The 17,606-nt window shown below is 42.4% G+C and overlaps 1 protein-coding gene across 1 annotated transcript in view; it reads left to right on the top strand.

Annotated features, from left to right (window-relative positions):
- Positions 1-9,695: 9,695 nt before the first annotated feature.
- The window catches only part of LOC308677658 (nuclear factor of activated T-cells, cytoplasmic 4-like), a gene marked incomplete at both ends in the record, with an annotated part of 37,381 nt that continues 29,470 nt past the window's right edge, over positions 9,696-17,606 (top strand). Inside the window, one exon of the mRNA XM_081344272.1 lies at positions 9,696-9,792. Within this exon, the coding sequence (XP_081200398.1) occupies positions 9,696-9,792 (97 nt within the window). The remainder of the gene's footprint in view (positions 9,793-17,606) is intronic.

Below are 17,606 nucleotides of genomic sequence, written 5' to 3'. Positions count from 1 at the left end.
GCCATGGTGTATCTGCTTAGGAGTTATTTAATTTAATTAATTTAATAATTTAATTTAATAATTTAATTTGTATACCGCCCTTCTCCCGAAGGACTCAGGGCGGTGAACAGGGCAATACATAATAAAAAACAGAATACAAAAATTAAAAAGCAATTAAACCATTATGCCCATAATAATTAATACATATTAAAATTAAAACTATTTATAAAAATGCCACCAGTTGTCTTCAAGAAGATGTATCTCACCTAACTTCTTCCCCAGAATTTAACATGGGAGAGAGGTCAGCCTCCCCCAACCTGTGCTGTCTTACTAGCTTTTAACAAAGTTACAGGTGAAATAATTTTTATACTGTATTATAAACCTCCTCTCTGCAGGACAGAGACATGTGATTAGAGCAATATTTTTCAAATTTGGGCACTTGAAGATGGATTCAACTCTCAGAATTCCATAGACATCTTAGTTTAATCAGCTTAGCTGTTTGGGGGATTCTGGGAGTTGAAATTCACCTATTTCCAATGGCCAAGTTTGAGAAATGTTGTACTAGGTTGCAGCCTTTCCACTCATCTCTAGGACAACACTTAACTAAGAACAGTTAAAGGTGCCCATTCTCAGAATGATTAGCAAAATCAAGCTTTATTAAGAAGGAAGGGAAGATAAAGTGTGAAGCTCTTATCCTAACCTGAAATATTCTCCTTTATCAAAGTAGATAAAGACAGATGATAGAGACCTACCAACTAGAGACAATTTAAGAAAAGATACAAAAGCCAAAAAACGTTGCAACTGATGAACCACAAGATGGCACTCGTCTGTTATAATTAGCAAGCAATCTTTCAGAAAACAAACTTTTTTATTATTTTTTTATTTTAATTCCATTTATATCCCGCCCTTCTCCGAAGACTCAGGGCGGCTTACAAGCTTAGCAGTAGCCTTCATTCTATGTATATGCCTGCTTATTAGGGCTTTCACACACACACCCCCAAGCGGCATTATTACAAAGTCAGCTTAATGGTAGCTTAATGGAAGCTTAAAACTGCTTCCAAATTACATTCAGCTCAGAATATAAGACTTAGTTTTATGGAACTTTGCTTTTATGTATCGTAACAGTGGCGAGTCTTTTATATGGACAAAGATGGAAGGACTCGCCAATACCTACAATGGGAGAATGGATGATGAAGCTGATGGAATCGGAGGAGAGGGAGAAATTGACAGCTTTGATTAAAGAAAAGACTTTGACTAATTTTATTTCTACCTGGAAATCAGCTTTGGATTTTTTTGTGAAAGACTGGAAGAAATGAAATGTTGGTTTTGGAATCTGATGATCAGAATGATAAAGGATTATAACCCTAGAGTAAGAATTTGATGTATCCTTTTCGTAAATATCTGTACCAAAGAAAATTGGAAGTCATTCTTTTTCTATTTTTCTCACTTTTTCTTTTCTTTTTTTCTTTTTGCACCTCTATCTGCTCTTTTTCTTGATACTATTTTTAAAATTATTTTGTTCTTATTTGCTTATCTTTTAATCTGATGTTTTTGAAAATCAATAAAGTTATATATAAAAAAGACCCGGTCTAAGATGAGAGTTCAAAAAAAAAAAGAAACAGTTGAAATTGCAACAATAGATTGTCATATACCCTTTATATATATATAAAAGAAATTTAGCACAGTTCTTATCCAAATGTTTTCCCATTCCTATAGGGCAGGGATCTTCAAACTTGGCCCTTTTATGACTTGTGGACTTCAACTCCCAGAATGCCTCAACCAGCATGCTGGCTGAGGAATTCTGGGAGTTGAAGTCCACAAGTCATAAAAGGGCCAAGTTTGAAGACCCCTGCTATAGGGGATGTATGACCCCTTGAAACAAATGCTGCCTCTGTTCTAGTTGTTAGCTGGGAATTTTTTCTTCCTAGAAATTTCTATTTATTGGATTGATTTATTTCTACTTATTGGATTTTGCTCTTCTTTGGTTCCACTAGGCTAGGGGTTTGCCATTATTTTTAAAAGCTTTCCAAATCTCTTAAATCCAGCAAAAGGGATAATGTTGTGGTAGCTCTCACTGCTGCTTTGTGAAAGGGTGTGCCTTTCCTCCTTGTATCCTGAAACTTGATGGATGGATGGACAGATGGAAGGGGAGAGAGAGGGAGAGAGATGCAGTGAGTAAGGAATGGAGTGTGCAGCCTGTTTTCACAAGTTGCAATAGGTGTCCAACTGTAAAGGAGTAGTGCACAAGAAACTACTAAGCTGGACAAACTGCCTTATGATAAGTGTCTGTATGTAAGGTACACCAGCCCAAATCCAGGTCTGTGAATCCCAAATAAAAGGTAAAGTTCCCCCGCACATGCGTGCTAGTTGTTTCCAACTCTAGGGCCCGGTGCTCATCTCTGTTTCAAAGCCGAAGAGCCAGTGCTTGTCCGAGGACGTCTCCGTGGTCATGAGGCCGGCATGACTAGACGCCAAAGGCACACGGAACGCTGTTACCTTCCCACCGTAGCGGTCCCTATTTTTCTACTTGCATTTTTACGTGCTTTCGAACTGCTAGGTTGGCAGAAGCTGGGACGAGTAACAGGCACTGTTACAAGGCACTCGGGATTCGACCCGCCAAACTGCCGACCTTCTGATCGACAGGCTCAGCATCCTAACCCACTGAGCCACCGCGTCCCTTATAGAATCCCAAATAGGATTCACTTATTTGTCACTTAGGATGTTGTACGAACTCAGCCAGTGTGGCTAAAAACCAGGCTTTGCGGTCTCCAGTGTGGTTTAAAGCCTGATCAATTGTCGCTTGTTCAGATGAATTAAGGGAAATAAAATAACCTCCGATGATACCAAATGGATGTCAGAATGATATTTAGTTGCATCCTGAATGTATGATAAGGCTCTGCAGGTATCTCTAAATTAATAGAATTCTAACAATATGATGTTGGTTTGTATGATAGTCTTGATTTTAGAAGTCGAAGGGAGGGAGGGAGAGGGGAAGGGAATGGAAGGAAAGAGAGGAGAGGAGAGGAGAGGAAAGGGAGGTATAACAATGGGTAGGAAATTTCAGCAAAAAGCACTGTCCATGTCTGTTATTTAATAAAGCCAGACATATATTGGACATGAAAGGAGACATTTGAAACCAAGCTGAAGGGTAATCCTTCCCAGAGTTTTCCTAACAAGTCCCTAAATTGCTTTGGAAAGAGGCATGAAAACCTCCTCAAGGACAGCAACTGACCTTATTAAGAGGTCCTCCCACCCTTCCAGTGTAGAGAGGTGGTTAAAAGTTTTCAAACCAAGCTCGCTCTCTGCAACTGAGTTTCTGCCTCCCTCATCTCAGCTTGCTGAAAAAAGGGATGGTTCTGATTAAGGTAATGAAAAAGGAAAACAGAAAAGAAGAAAAGAAAGAAAGAGCGGGAAGGAAGGAGTGTGTGTGCGTGCGTGCATGCTTTGGGCTATGATGTCTCTATTTCTGCAGAGGCCATGCGTCACTCTTTCCTCCCGTGGGCCAAGGAAACGGGAAATGGAGGCCTGTTAATCTCTGGGGAACATCCAATGCCATACAGTTAAGAATGATGGGATGTGGGCTTTTCAGGTGGTGGGTCTGAAGCCCTTGGAAATCTCATTTGTTAAAACTGGCAGATTTAGGACAGTCTCAGAATTCCCAGACCACGTTAAACTATTATGCTTTTTTTCTGGCTCACTCTTAAGGTCTTCTGCAACCCCTGCCATCAGGATTTGCATAAGGGAATAGCATAATATGTGAATTTATACTCAAGGCAGTGTTGAGTCAGGATATATTGGGGAAACCCCCCCCCCACTGCAAAAAAAAAGTCAACTCGATGCCTCTTTGCAGGCCAGGGCAAATCACATTTAACCGAATGGCTAAACTTGCCCCTAATTTCATTTTTCTGATTTTGAATGACGCAGTGAATCACAAATGAAGCCACAGCTGGATTTGTATAACAATGTAATTGGCTCGTTTGTGGTTCATATTTCCTTGAGCCAGCCAATCACCAGCTTGTCCTAACCCACCTTCTGGCTCAGATGTCTCATTCCAAGGTGGAGGGACAATTTCTAGGTTTTTAGAACAGAATAGAGTAACATAGTTGGAAGGGACCTTGGAGGTCTTCTACTCCAACCCCATGTTCCAGCAGGAAACCCTAGACCATTTCAGAAAAAATGGTTGTCCAATCTCTTCTTAAAAACTTCCAATATTTGAGCACCTACAACTTCTGGAGGCAAGTTGTGCCACTGATTAATTGTTCTAACTTGTCAGGAAATTTCTTCTTAGTTCTAGGTTGCTTCTCTCCTTGACTAGTTTTCATCCATTGTTTCTTGTCCTGCCTTCAGGTGCTTTGGAGAATAGCTTGACTCCCTCTTCTTTGTGGCAAAGAAGACTGGAAGACTGCTATCATGTCACCCCTAGTCCTTCTCTTCATTAAACTAAGACATAGCCAATTCCAGCAACCATTCTTTATATGTTTTAGCCTCCAGTCCCCTGATCATCTTTGTTGCTCTTCTCTTCACTTTTAAAGAAAGCAAACTGAGTGAAATTAGTTATCCCAAAAAACTGGTGGAAGAATTTCTAGGTGGTTAATCAAAACCGCCTTTAGCAATGTTGTTGGTGTTGCTGGTGGAGGTGCTTCTCTGCCAAGCAATTCTTCTCTACCAGCTTCATTTGCACAAATGGGAGGGTCCTCCATATGAAAATACCATCACAACTTAATCACATCAAGGACAAAACCTAGTACTATGTCACAATATCTGCCATAAGCGCATAAGATACATTCTTTGAACTCTGATCATATGTCACTGTTGCCTCTCTGTGTCCTGGAGGATGATCTTAATCTAGCAGGACCAAGGGTTAGTCCTCAGGACCAAAAGCTTAGTCTTTGTTCAGAGAAGAGCAACTAAAGCAGGGGTGTCAAACTCAATTTCATTGAGGGCCACATCAGCATTGTGGTTCCCCTCAGGGGGCCGGGGGTGTGTGGCCAGGGTGGGCGTGGCCTACTGGGTGGGCGCAGCTGGAGTGTGTATGGCCTACTGGGTGGGCATGGCCAGCTCTACATCTTTGTCATCAAGGGTGCCTATGGGGGCCTGGGCAGGAGTGGGACAGATCTGGGGGTCTCTGGCAGAAGGAGGGTCTCTGGGCGAGGGCCAAGGCAGTGGGGACCGTTCCCTCACTGTTTCCAGGATGGCTTCAAGGGCCACATGAAACCACTTCGCGGGCCGGATCTGGCCCCCGGGCCTTGTGTTTGACATGTCTGAACTAAAGTGATCAAAGGCCTGGAGACTAAAACATATGAAGAATGGCTGCAGGACTTGGGTTTGGCTAGTCTGAAGAAAAGAAGAAATGGGTGACATGATATCTGAGGGACTGCCACAAAGGGACTGCCACAAAGAAGAGGGCGTCAAACTATTCTCTGAAGCATCAGAGGGCAAGACAAGAAACAATGGTTGGAAACTGACCAAAGAGAGAAGCAACCTGGATTCAAGGAGAAACTTCCTAACAGTGAGGACAATTAACCAGTGGGACAGCTTGCCTTCAGAAATCGTGGGTGATCCATCACTGGAGGTTTTCAAGAAGAGACTAGACAGTCACTTGTCTGAAATATTAGAGGTTCTCCTGCTCGAGCAGGGGGCTAGACTAGAAGACCTCCCAGGTCCCTTCCAGCTCTATTCTATTCTTCCAAGCTTCCAACTCATTCTGGAGCCCATCCCCAGGGAATTTCTCTCTCACTAGAATATATGCTAATCTGTGTGTAGTATTTTGCATAGAATTATGTATAAAAGAGCCCAAAGCATACATTCTGGTGAGAGAGAAATTCCCTGAGGACGGGCTCCAGCACAAGTCTGAAAGCTCAGAAAACTAATCCTCTGATCCCAATGACCAACCCAGATAGGATCCTGCAACATTACCCTGGGGCAGGGGTGGGGAACCTTGGCTCTTTTATGACTTGTGGCCTTCAACCCCCAGAATTCCTGAGCCAGCCATGCTGGGGCATGCTGGGGCATATATATTTGCCCTCATTGCCTTCATTCAATCTTAATCTAGTTTCTTAATCTAGCAGTCACATAGTAGATGGGACCATATACCATATGGTAACAAAATGGCTTAGGTTTGCACCAAAAGCTGGCATGTTCAATCAGCTTAATTTTGTATGTTATAGAGATACGGTCACGAATCTTTAACTGGCCTTAGTTTACTGTTGTCTGTTGTGTAAAGATTGCCCCAACAGAGTTTCCATGATGAAGAACACAATCTCAGTACAAAGTATACATTTCTAACCCACATAAGGAAATATAATTGTCAGAGCTGTTCGCAAAATTTATTATATCCCTCCCCTCAGGTAGTTCATTGGGGAATTTTTGTTCTCCTGGGCTGAATTTGCAGAATTAAAGCCCATTCTAACTTGCCTACTTTTGAAAATAGCAAATATTGTAGGACTTAAAACCTGGCTGTAATCAAAGCCATTACTACTCCTTTAAGCCAAGTTCAACTCATGGTGCCTTCATGAACACATCTATGGAATTTTCTTGGAATAGTACAACGATAGAATCTCCTTGCCACTTTCTGAAATGGATATCTGACTTCACAGGCTAGCCAATAATGTGGGATTTCCTGTGGTCTCTAACCCCAGTGTTTCTCAACCTTGGCATCTTTAAGATATGTGGACTTCAACTCCCAGAATTCCCTAGCCAGTGACTTATAGCAATAGCAATAGTACTTGGGCTTATATACCACTACATAGTGCTTTACAGTCCTCTCTAAGCAGTTAACAGAGTCAGCATATTGTTCCCAACAATCTAGATCCTCATTTTACTGAGCTCGGAAGGGTGGAAGGCTGAGTCAACCTTGAGCCGGTCAGGATCAAACTGCCGGCAGTGGGCACAATCAGCCTGCAATACTGCATTCTAACCACTGCGCCACCATGGCTCTTATCTTCCATGGCTCTTGTCTTCCACTCATCTGACCATTGCAGCATCCCTTTGGCTGTGTGATCAAAATTCTGGCACACGGCAACTGACATGTTTTTATGATGGTTGCAGTGTCCCGGGGTCAACTTTTGAGATCTTCTGACAAGCAAAGTCAATAGGAAAGCTACATTCACCTAACAATTGTGTTACTAACTTAGCAATTGTGGCAAGAAAGGTTGTAAAAGGGGGCAAAACTCACTTAACTGTCTTGCTAAGCAATGGCAATTTGGGGCTCAATCGTGGTCGTAAATTGAGGACTACCTGTATTAACTAGATCCAATCTGGGATGTCATGGTGCTTGAGCCTCAAATTAGCACATGTTCCCATCAAGAGCCTTGGTGGAGCAGTGGGCTAATGCCTCCCTAAGTAACACCAGCTGCCTGCAATTAGTGCAGGTTCGAGTCCCACCAGGCTCAAGGTTGACTCAGCCTTCCATCCTTCCCAGGTAGGTAAAATGAGGACCCAGATTGTTGGGGGCAATTAAGATGACTTTGTAACAATGCCGCTTGGGGTGTGTGTGTGAAAGCCCTAATAAGCAGGCATATACATAGAATGAAGGCTACTGCTAAGCTTGTAAGCCGCCCTGAGTCTTCGGAGAAGGGCGGGATATAAATAGAATTAAAATAAATAAATAAATAAAAATAGTTTGTTGTCTGTGCACCAGTGGGGATACTTTCAGTGTGACACATGAACCAAGAAGACTGGGCTAGTTAGTAAACTTTGTTCTAGCTATCCATGCATCAACTGCCATGTAAACACTGCTTTTCTAAGCCTAAACTACTTAATTGGGTTATTAGGAAGATAAAGGGAAGGAAAGGGAAAAATAAATGTTTACCCTGAGCTCTGGATAAAGAAGAAAAAAAAAAGAACAAATAGGATGTTTCTCGATCTCCCTCATCCTTTTATCCTTTCTGCAAGCTTACACATCATTCAGTATCTTCTAAACTAGGAGCTCTCCATCTCAAATCTGTCATTGTTTCAGATGTTGCTGCTCGACAGTTCCCATAATTCTAGTCAGCTAAGGCTGGAGAAGTTGGCTTGCATTGTCTCTGACTGATGTTATACACTGCCCAAGCAACTGAGTGCAGAGACTTTTATAGCCCAGAGTCTAGAAGTGAACAGAACACTCATAGTTTGAGCTCAGCCTCAGCCATGAAAACTCACTAGATGACTTTGGGCTGGTTGAGCTGTCTTTCAATTCCACCTTCCTTACAGAGTGGTTGAGGCTGGTAGAATATGAGAACCCTTTTGAACCCTCTGAAGAAGAAAAAAACATGGAATATAAATCCTTCTCCTCACAAAAAAATCTAGATATCATCTGGTTTGATACCTTCACATCTTCATCAGTTATGTTAAAGTATCAAATATCTTTTTTGGGGGGGTGGGGGAAGTCCTTTCCTGCTCCCACTCCCTTCCTTCCTTCCTTCCTTCCTTCCTTCCTTCCTTCCTTCCTTCCTTCCTTCCTTCCTTCCTTCCTTCCTTCCTTCCTTCTCCTTCCTTCCTTCCTTCCTTCCTTCTCCTTCCTTCCTTCCTTCCTTCCTTCCTTCCTTCTCCTTCCTTCCTTCCTTCCTTCCTTCCTTCTCCTTCCTTCCTTCCTTCCTTCCTTCCTTCCTTCCTTCTCCTTCCTTCCTTCCTTCCTTCCTTCCTTCCTTCCTTCCTTCCTTCCTTCCTTCTCCTTCCTTCCTTCCTTCCTTCCTTCCTTCCTTCCTTCCTTCCTTCCTTCCTTCCTTTTCCTTCCTTCCTTCCTTCCTTCCTTCCTTCCTTCCTTCCTTCCTTCCTTCCTTCTCCTTCCTTCCTTCCTTCCTTCCTTCCTTCCTTCCTTCCTTCCTTCCTTCCTTCCTTCTCCTTCCTTCCTTCTCCTTCCTTCCTTCCTTCCTTCCTTCCTTCCTTCCTTCCTTCCTTCCTTCCTTCCTTCCTTTTCCTTCCTTCCTTCCTTCCTTCCTTCCTTCCTTCCTTCCTTCCTTCCTCCCTCCCTCCCTCCCTCCCTCCCTCCCTTCCTTCTCTGGAGCAGCAGCTCCATCATGTTTCCCAGTCTTCTGCAGAAACTTGCAATTTATATGGCTAGGAGTTTCTTAAGCGTCATGCTTGCTTTCATCACAGTATTCGTGAGGCTTGCAAAACTCAAAAATTCATTCTGCTGCTTCGGAGCCCTGCATCCACCTCGCCCTCATGAAGCAAGCCTCAAAACCGAGGACTGTTAGAAGTTTTCTCCTTGCACAGCCTTTTCCTAGAGCTCCAGGTAGGCTCATCCATCTTGGAGAAGAAGACAGGGGAGGATGGGGGCAAAGATTTCTTTCCCTTTGGAGTGGGCATTAAAGGATAGCCCACTGCACATTCTTACCCCTCCTTTCCCAAGCCTCTGGGTGGGTGGGGCTTAATCTGACATCTGGGGGCCTGGTTTGAGGTCTTTAAAGAACCAATCAAGAGAGAGCAAGGGAGTGAGAAGCAGGCAACTAGAGCAGAGAGAAAACTTGGGGGAACTTTTCTTTTTAATAATGATTATTGCTTCAATATTGAGGGTGGGAAACAACAAAAGAAAAGTTCTGAGTTAGAAAAAGGAACACTTTCCACTTTCTCTTCTCCATCCCCAGAGGTCTCCATCCTTTTTTTCTTTTAAATGTTTTAAAAGTGTTTTTTCTCTCTTCCCTTAACCATATTAGGCACCGTCTATCCATTTACTCCACTATTTTCCTCTCTGTGTTTCTCTTACGGTCTGTCTGTCTGTTTCTCTTGTCTTAAAAATGGGTGCTGCAAACTGCGAAAATGAAGATTTAGAATTCAAGCTGATTTTTGGAGAGGAGGAAAAAGACCCTCCAACAATGGGGGTCCCCTTGGAAGGTGAGGTGGGCGATCACTATTTGGGCAATGCCTTACTTGCACGGGGAGGGAGGGATGCTGAAGTTCAGGGAGGGAAGAATGGCAGGGAAAAAGTTGTGAAAAGGTGCGTTTCTGGCGTGTTTGATTCAACTGAGGAACTGCATCCCCCTAATTTTTTTTTTAAGGAGAAAGTACATGTATATGCCCATCTATTTACAGACCTATCGTGCGTGCACATCTGTGAATGTGCAGAATTAAAATCTTAAATTTTCCATTTGCTCTTTGTCTTTCAAACCAGATGTTGCGTTGCCGCTTCAGAAAGTTTACGTTTGTGTGTCAAAGAGGCAAATGAAGGGATTCTGGTTATTAGAAGAGAGAGGGAGAGAGAAAGTGAATGAGGGAGGGGAAAAAAGTGTGTCAGTTTTTACAAATGACATAAAATTCCTGGCATTTTTCTAGGAATAAGTGGCCTTGGACCAATAATTAACCTTGTTTTGTTTTTAAGTAAAAGTTGTGTTTCAAGGTGATTACAAGCTATTTGAGCAGGAAAGGTGTGTTTTATGAAATTATAGTGTTGATATGAACACCCTGCTGTTTTAAGCAAACTGGTTTATTGACTCCTAGCCTTGGCTGTAATATATTTAATGATTGCCTATCCTGTACGGTTATTGTGCTCTTTATCTATTGAGGGAAGAAAAGACATTATAGAACACATGTATAATAAGATTAAAGGGATAATAAAATTAAAAAGACACAGAAAAAAATTGTGCCTGGATCTTGTCATCATCATCATCATCATCATCATCGTTGTTTTTGTTGTTGTTGTTGTTGTTATTATTATTATTATTATTATTATTATTATTATTATTATTATTATTATTATTATTATCATCATCATCATCATCATCATCATCATCATCATCATCATCAAAATGGTGGGTCTGCACCAGCAAAGTAATTAATTTAACTTTGCAACAATTGAGCCAAGGAACCAAAACTTAGAATTAATTTGTATTCCTTGCTGATGTAGATTAATTGACCTCCCATTATCTGCACACGATGTATGACTTTAGCCAGACTCTTAGGGACCATCACCAAAGTTGAAAATGTTCCTGGTCCTTCTGAGGAATTGTATCTTATGGATATTTTTCTCAAGGTATTTTTTCTTTCTTTCTTTTTCTCTTCCAATGCCAGATTTTCCTACACCCTAAAATGCAAAATCTAGAAAGAAGAATTAGTGGGATGGGGTTATTGTGTAAGATATACGGGGCACAAAATAGACCAAGCTTGCAATGCATTTATTGGGGGGGGGGGCTGCAAGCCATTGTCATCTGATACTCTCTGTTCTACATCTGCTTGAAGTGGTTTCCTTAGAACATGACCTTTTCAACGTTAAATACCACATTGGGAAGGGCCAGCTTGGAAGCCGAAACTGGGGGGGGGGGAAGGAATGTGGCTTGCCTGACATGCATTTCCACTAGCCTGATTGCCAGAAAGGAGAAGGAGAGGCAAAAGTGCCTCCTGGATGGGGAGGTCGTGTTGCAAAAGGCGTATTCTTGATTTCAGGATCCCCTGGCAGCCTTGCAGGTGGGGAGGGGGGTTTGTGTAGAAGTGGATCGGGGTGGGGTGGGGGTGCTTGAGCCCCTCTGCTTTCTGGCTTGGGGCATTGCTGTGAGGAAGTTGGCAGCCCTGCCGAGAAGCCTCTCCGAAGGCAAGAGGTAGGAAACTGGGTTTTTTGCCAAAAAGAAAGGTCAACCCGTCGCTGGGCAGGCTTGCGTCTGGTTCAAATGAAATCCAGATGAGGGCTGTGATGGTCTTGGGATCCCACAGAATTAAGTTCCTCCAGACTGGCCAGGATCCAAAGCTTGATGCAGGGGAAGAACGGGGGTGGGAGAGACAGAGCCGTGGGTAGGGAAGAGGGAAGCCTCTCTTCTGCATCTTGACGCGCGCTTTTTGCAACAGTGCAAAGCTCTTTCTTTCTCTCTCCCCCCCCCCAGTTTTAGTCTTTTGAGTCTGCGCCCCATTTCCTAGGCAACGGGGGTCCCTGCCAGCCCAGCCCAGCCCGGGACTCGGGGAAATGGCCCTTTAATTGGATTCAGACACTGTTGGTTTCCCCTTTCCCTGCATCGAGTCTCGGGTTTGTCTCTGGCCCACCAAACAGGGTGGAGGCCCAGCTGAGGATTGGATTTAGTTCAAGGAGGAGTTTGGAACAAACTTTTCCGAAGTATTTGTTTCTAAGGTAAAGAGAGGGAGGGCTGAGCCCACCCCTCCTGATGCAAGGAAGATGCCAGCTGGAAACTCGACCCTGATTTGAAAGGTGGTTCAAGGTGCTGAGTGTTAGGGCGTAAGCAGATGACCCCGGGCTCTCCAGATGTTTCAAGGACCAAACTCCAGCCTCCTTTTGCTAAGAGTGGACATGCTAGTTCTTTTGGAAAGTATGCAATGGGGATCCTTATTTCTTTTTTGTCCTAAGTATCTGGAAATTCAAGGTATACTGCCTTCGATCTGGAGGTTCTATCAGGTTGGTGATAAAAACAGTGTCAATTCCCCCCCCCTTTATGATTTGTCAAAGGCATTCTATCTGTTTGGGTTGTCCCTCCTTCTAATGAGGGAAGGAAATGTCAGGATCTTCCTAGCACTTGTTATTTAAGCCCTTTTACTAGAGATGCTGACTGTTAACTTTGTGGTGTGCATATGTCTATTTGTGTGTGTGTGAGAGAGAGCATGTAGTTTGCATTCATGGCATGTGGCATACCACCAGCCACTTGCCTGCCTCAACTCTTCTTTCTGTGAGATAATATTAGACTATAAAAATCAGAATTTCCTCGAAAGAGTGTTCTAAATCTGCAGGATTGAGTTTAAGTGCAGAAATTTTCCTATTGCATGTTTCTGCCCTTGCTGCAAGATAGAAAATTGCCTTTCTAGGGAAATGTAAAGTGGATGAGATAGCAATTAAATCCAAAGCTTTATAAGATGATGGGAAAGTGTCAATAGTGTCATCCTGAATTACTCCAAACTTAAGTGGCCAAATTTCAGCGTTGCCAATTTTTCAGCAAATGGGACATCTGTAAATACAAAATGTGACTTGATTTAAGATGATGATATTAGGTTTTCTTTATCTGCTTTCTCCTATTTACCTACGGATGTATGGGGTTCTTCTGAAGAGAAGAACATAGCATTTGACTTGTGGTTAAACATTCACCCTCTTCCACCATCTCCTGGTCCTAAAGAAGAAGAAGCGACAAATTGTCCATCATGACGCACATTTTATGTCCTTATTCCATCCTCTATTAGACACTATAGATCTATTTTCTTTCTTCATTTAATCTTTCTGTAGACACCTTCTGTTTGTTTCAGCTTTTAAAGCCACCCATCATTTCTTTTGGTAAAAATTGTCCTAAGATTAGAAGATCTTTTCTCAGGGAGATTCTTGCAGGTTTTAACCACCTTGGGCCCCAAACCTATCTCCCTGGACACTTGAACCTAATTTCTCCCAAATGTCCCATACCCATGTATAGAAATTTATGAAATGGTATGGTATGTATGATGTATGATAGTCTCAGGTCCTGTGTGTGAACAATCACACAACCTGGTTGATAGTTACAAGTGCCGAAGGTTTGAAGAGGGGAGCTAAAGCTAGTTAAGACATTGGCCATACTCTGCATTGATGCTTATTGCAAAAGGATCTTTTCTCCTGATCAATTTGGTGTGATTTAACATAACTTTTGGGGTTGAGGAAGGCTTACTTCTCAAAGGGCTGCAGAGATCCATTTGCTTCACCTTATTTTTCAGATTTATCACAGATTTAAGCAACTTTAATATTGCATTGTTCCAGCCAAATCTAAGATGGAACCAGAAACTATTTTGCTATTTGCAGTATTATGGATATTTTTAGAAAATATGGGATGAAGAATAGGATATACCTAAACTGTTTCAAAGATGAAACCTATAGTCACTCTACTTTGGTGCCATAAACACCTAACTGTGGAATATTAATCAGCACTGTGTATTTACCCTGAAAGGGATAAGTGCCTCTTAATAGGTGATCCTGCCTAACTTGTCAGACAGTGTTGACAAACTGTCTATTAGATGGCCTTGAAACAATTGCCACCTAGTTGGACTTTTGCCATTATTGGACAACGCGATGGAACATGTCCGACTCCTCAATTTAAGCTTGGAAGCTGCTGGTTATTTGATTTATTCCTGTCCTCTCCAGAATGTATCCTAATAATCTTGGTCTTTTTGTAGTTGACTTATTCCAGCTATTAACTGGGGAGTGTAACTGTGTTGGATGTTCTGCTCTGCTCTCTAAGGTATTTGACATGATGACCAGTGCAGTCTTTCTGGATTGTTCATCTAGATGGGACCTGGGGTCACCATGTTCATCACTGGTATTCCTGTAGGAGCAGGCCCAGAAAGTGGACTTCACCTGTGAAGTTCTGTCACATTCTGTGTTGACCTTGTGCACCTTGGAATTTAAAGTTTTAAAACAGAGGACATTCAAAACAGTTGATCCTTAAATCAGCTGAGATGGAGATCCTACTGACCAGTGTTTCTCAACCTTGGCAACTGTAAAATATGTGGATTTCAACTCCCAGAATATGCCTGGGGAATTCTAGAAATTGAAGTCCACGCATCATAAAGTTTCTAAGGTGGAGAAACACTGCTATAGATGAAAAAAATCTGGATAAATAAATATATCTTATTAAAGGTAGAGATAAATTCCCTCCTATACAGTGAGTTAGGACGCTGAGCTTGTCGATCAGAAGGTCGGCAGTTTGGCGGGTCGAATCCCGAGTGCCGCGTAACAGAGTGAGCGCCTGTTACTCGTCCCAGCTTCTGCCAACCTAGCAGTTCGAAAGCACGTAAAAATGCAAGTAGAAAAATAGGGACCACTAAGGTGGGAAGGTAACAGCGTTCCGTGCGCCTTTGGCGTCTAGTCATGCCGGCCACATGACCACGGAGACATCCTCGGACAAGCGCTGGCTCTTCAGCTTTGAAACGGAGATGAGCAAGGGGCCCCTAGACTTGGAAACGACTAGCACGCATGTGGGGGGGGGGAACCTTTACCTTTACCTTATACTGATTTGAGGACTTTCCTAGGTTCTGCAACTGGAAGAAACTCAAATGTCAATAACAGTAAGATAGTATGAATTCTTTGATGTTGTGAATTCTTCACAAGGTGCAAGAATGTGTGTGAAGCACATATAGGATGCACATGATTAAAGCAGCCACATCTTTTTCGAAGCTTGTATTTAAAAAGCTGCTTTCAGCTGTTTGTATATGAATGGGCCTGCTAAAAGCTGGATGTGTTTCCTACAAGAGAGATGCACTGTGCTCTTCGTGCTGTATTCTGTACAGAGGGGAAATTTATAGCTGAGAGAAAAGGATTTGGGTGGATTTACTCACATTCATCTCAATTTCTTTGAAACATTAGAATCAGATTGAAAGAGGAGGCTTGATTTACCATGCCTGTATGTAAAATGTATTTTCTAGATAATTAAAAGAGTGAGTAATATCTCAGTCTTTGACCTGTTCGGTTTAAATATTTAATTTGAGACCCAAATCAGGCCATTCAATGGTTAATTCTTCATTCTGTTTTTATTATTTGTACATATTGTTCTATCATTTGATATATGCTACCCAGAGTATATTGGCTTTAAAATGAGTGGTACCTTAAGTATCAGTATTAATATTTTAAATAAATTAATAATTATTGCACACCTCCTGTTTAATAAGTAGCTCTTGTTTTGTTCATCACAGTGGTGTAATGTTGTAATTAGAGTACGTTATTCATACTACTGAGAGTTGCTTTTTTTGTAACGATTTTGACTATTCAGCTGGTATAAGATAAAAAGTATAACAGAATATCAGAATTGGAAGGGACCTTGGAGGTCTTCTAGTCCAACCTCCTGTTCTGGCAGGAAACCCTATACCATTTCAGACAAATGGTTGTCCAATCTCTTCTTTACAACTTCCAGTGTTGGAGCATCCACAACTTCTGGAGACAAGTCATTCCACTGATTAATTGTTCTAACCCTGGTATATTGGTATTGCGTAGTTGTCTGATATATATAAACTATCTGCCCCTGTGTTGCTGCACTTGGTTTGACATGCTGGTTTCAATAAGCTGGTTTTTTTACTTTTGTTCATATTAGTCTACTAACAAGTAGAAAGAGGCATCTATTGCTCGATGTATAACCACAACTGAGAACACAATTTCCATTGCTAAGCAAGGCGGTTGTTAAGTGGATCCTGCCAGATTTAATGACCTGTTTTGCCATGGCTGTTAAGCAAATCATTGTAGTGGTTAAGTGAATCATGCAGTTGTTAAGCAAATCTGGCTTTCACCGTTGTGGAAAGCTGGTTGGGAGGATTACAAAAGGTGATCACATGATTCTGGATCAACATGGTAAATATGTGTCATTTTCCCAGCATCCAAATTTTGATCAGGTGACCTTGGGGGGAATGCTGCAAGAGTCATAGGTGCAAGGACAAATTATAAGCAACTTTTTTTCATTGCCATTGCAACTTTGAACTGTCACTAATCAAATGGTTGTAAGCCATGGACAGTTTTCTTCAAGAACAGTTGGAAAGACAAATCCTAAAAACGGGGCCTTTTTGGTAGTGGACCCTTGCTTGTAAAATACCCTCTTTGTTGGCCTTCAGGGAAACTCCAGGGTCTGATGTAATATTTGTTGGCTTTTCCAGATATTGTTTGTGTGTGTGTGTGTGATTGCTGGAATTGCTCCTACTCGCTCGCCTGTATTGATTAAAAACAGAGGAAACCACTTTTCTTTGTTTGGCTTCACCAGGCAAAGCTTTAGGCATGTTCCCCCTCTTGCACGGCAGTGGAAAAAAAGTCTTTTAAAGCAAAAGCTACAGGGGTCGGCTGCCAAAACTCCAGGGCAGGCAACAGGAAATGGTGTTGCGTAGAAAGCCAAGGACAACTCTGGGGTGAGGAGGGAGGGAAGCAGGCTGGAGAGAGAGAGAGAGAGAGAGAGAGAGAGAGAGAGACAGGATCAGGCTGAGTCGCGCCTGGAGTCTCCTGAGCTTAGGCCTAGCTTCTCAAGAGCAGATGAAATCAAGGGAAGGAGAAAAAAACTTTAAATTGGAAGCAGATTTTTGCAAAAGGGGGGGGGCTAAGCTGGAGGACATGGAGGAAGAGAGAAAGAGGGGAAATTGAACAAATCAGTGTATCCCTCTCTCTCTCCCCCGCCCCTGCCATTTTTTTCATACCCTTCTTATGTTGATCCAAATGTTTGTTTCTTCTAGGAAAATCAATCCCTTTCTCTATTGTGGGTGGTTTTTCTAACCAACTGTTTATACCCAACTTAGAGGCCCCGGGGCTCAATGTGGGCTCTTGGCATAAGGAGATGGCCACAAACCGAAATCTGGGTGACTAATCTCCGAACGAGGCAGCTCAAGTTTTCCTTCCTTCTCTTTGGACTCTTGGCTCTGGAGTCGAGTCAAGGCTGGGATTGCATAGTTGGCATTTCATGCGGCTAGCCTGTGGGTTTGTTTATTTACTACTTAAATTGGTAGCTTCTCCAGGAGCACTCTGTTCATTATCATCATCATCATCATCATCATCTCCCTCACGACAACCCTGTGAGTAGTTTGGACTGGCATTGAAATACAGGTAGTCCTTGACTTACCACCACAACTGAGCCCCAAAATTTCTGTTGTTAAGTGAGTCATTTGTTAAGTGAGGTTTGCCCCATTTTACAACCTTTCTTGCCTCCGTTGTCAAGTGAATCACTGCAGCTGATAAGTTAGTAACCCGGTTATTAAGTGAATCTGGCTTCCCCCTTGACTTCCCTTGTCAGAAGTTC

The sequence above is a fragment of the Vipera berus genome (assembly GCF_964194415.1).
Source record: "Vipera berus genome assembly, chromosome: Z".
NCBI classification, from domain to species: Eukaryota; Metazoa; Chordata; class Lepidosauria; order Squamata; family Viperidae; genus Vipera; species Vipera berus.
Note: the sequence above shows the minus strand (reverse complement) of the source record. Positions and strands in the feature narration are given on the sequence as shown.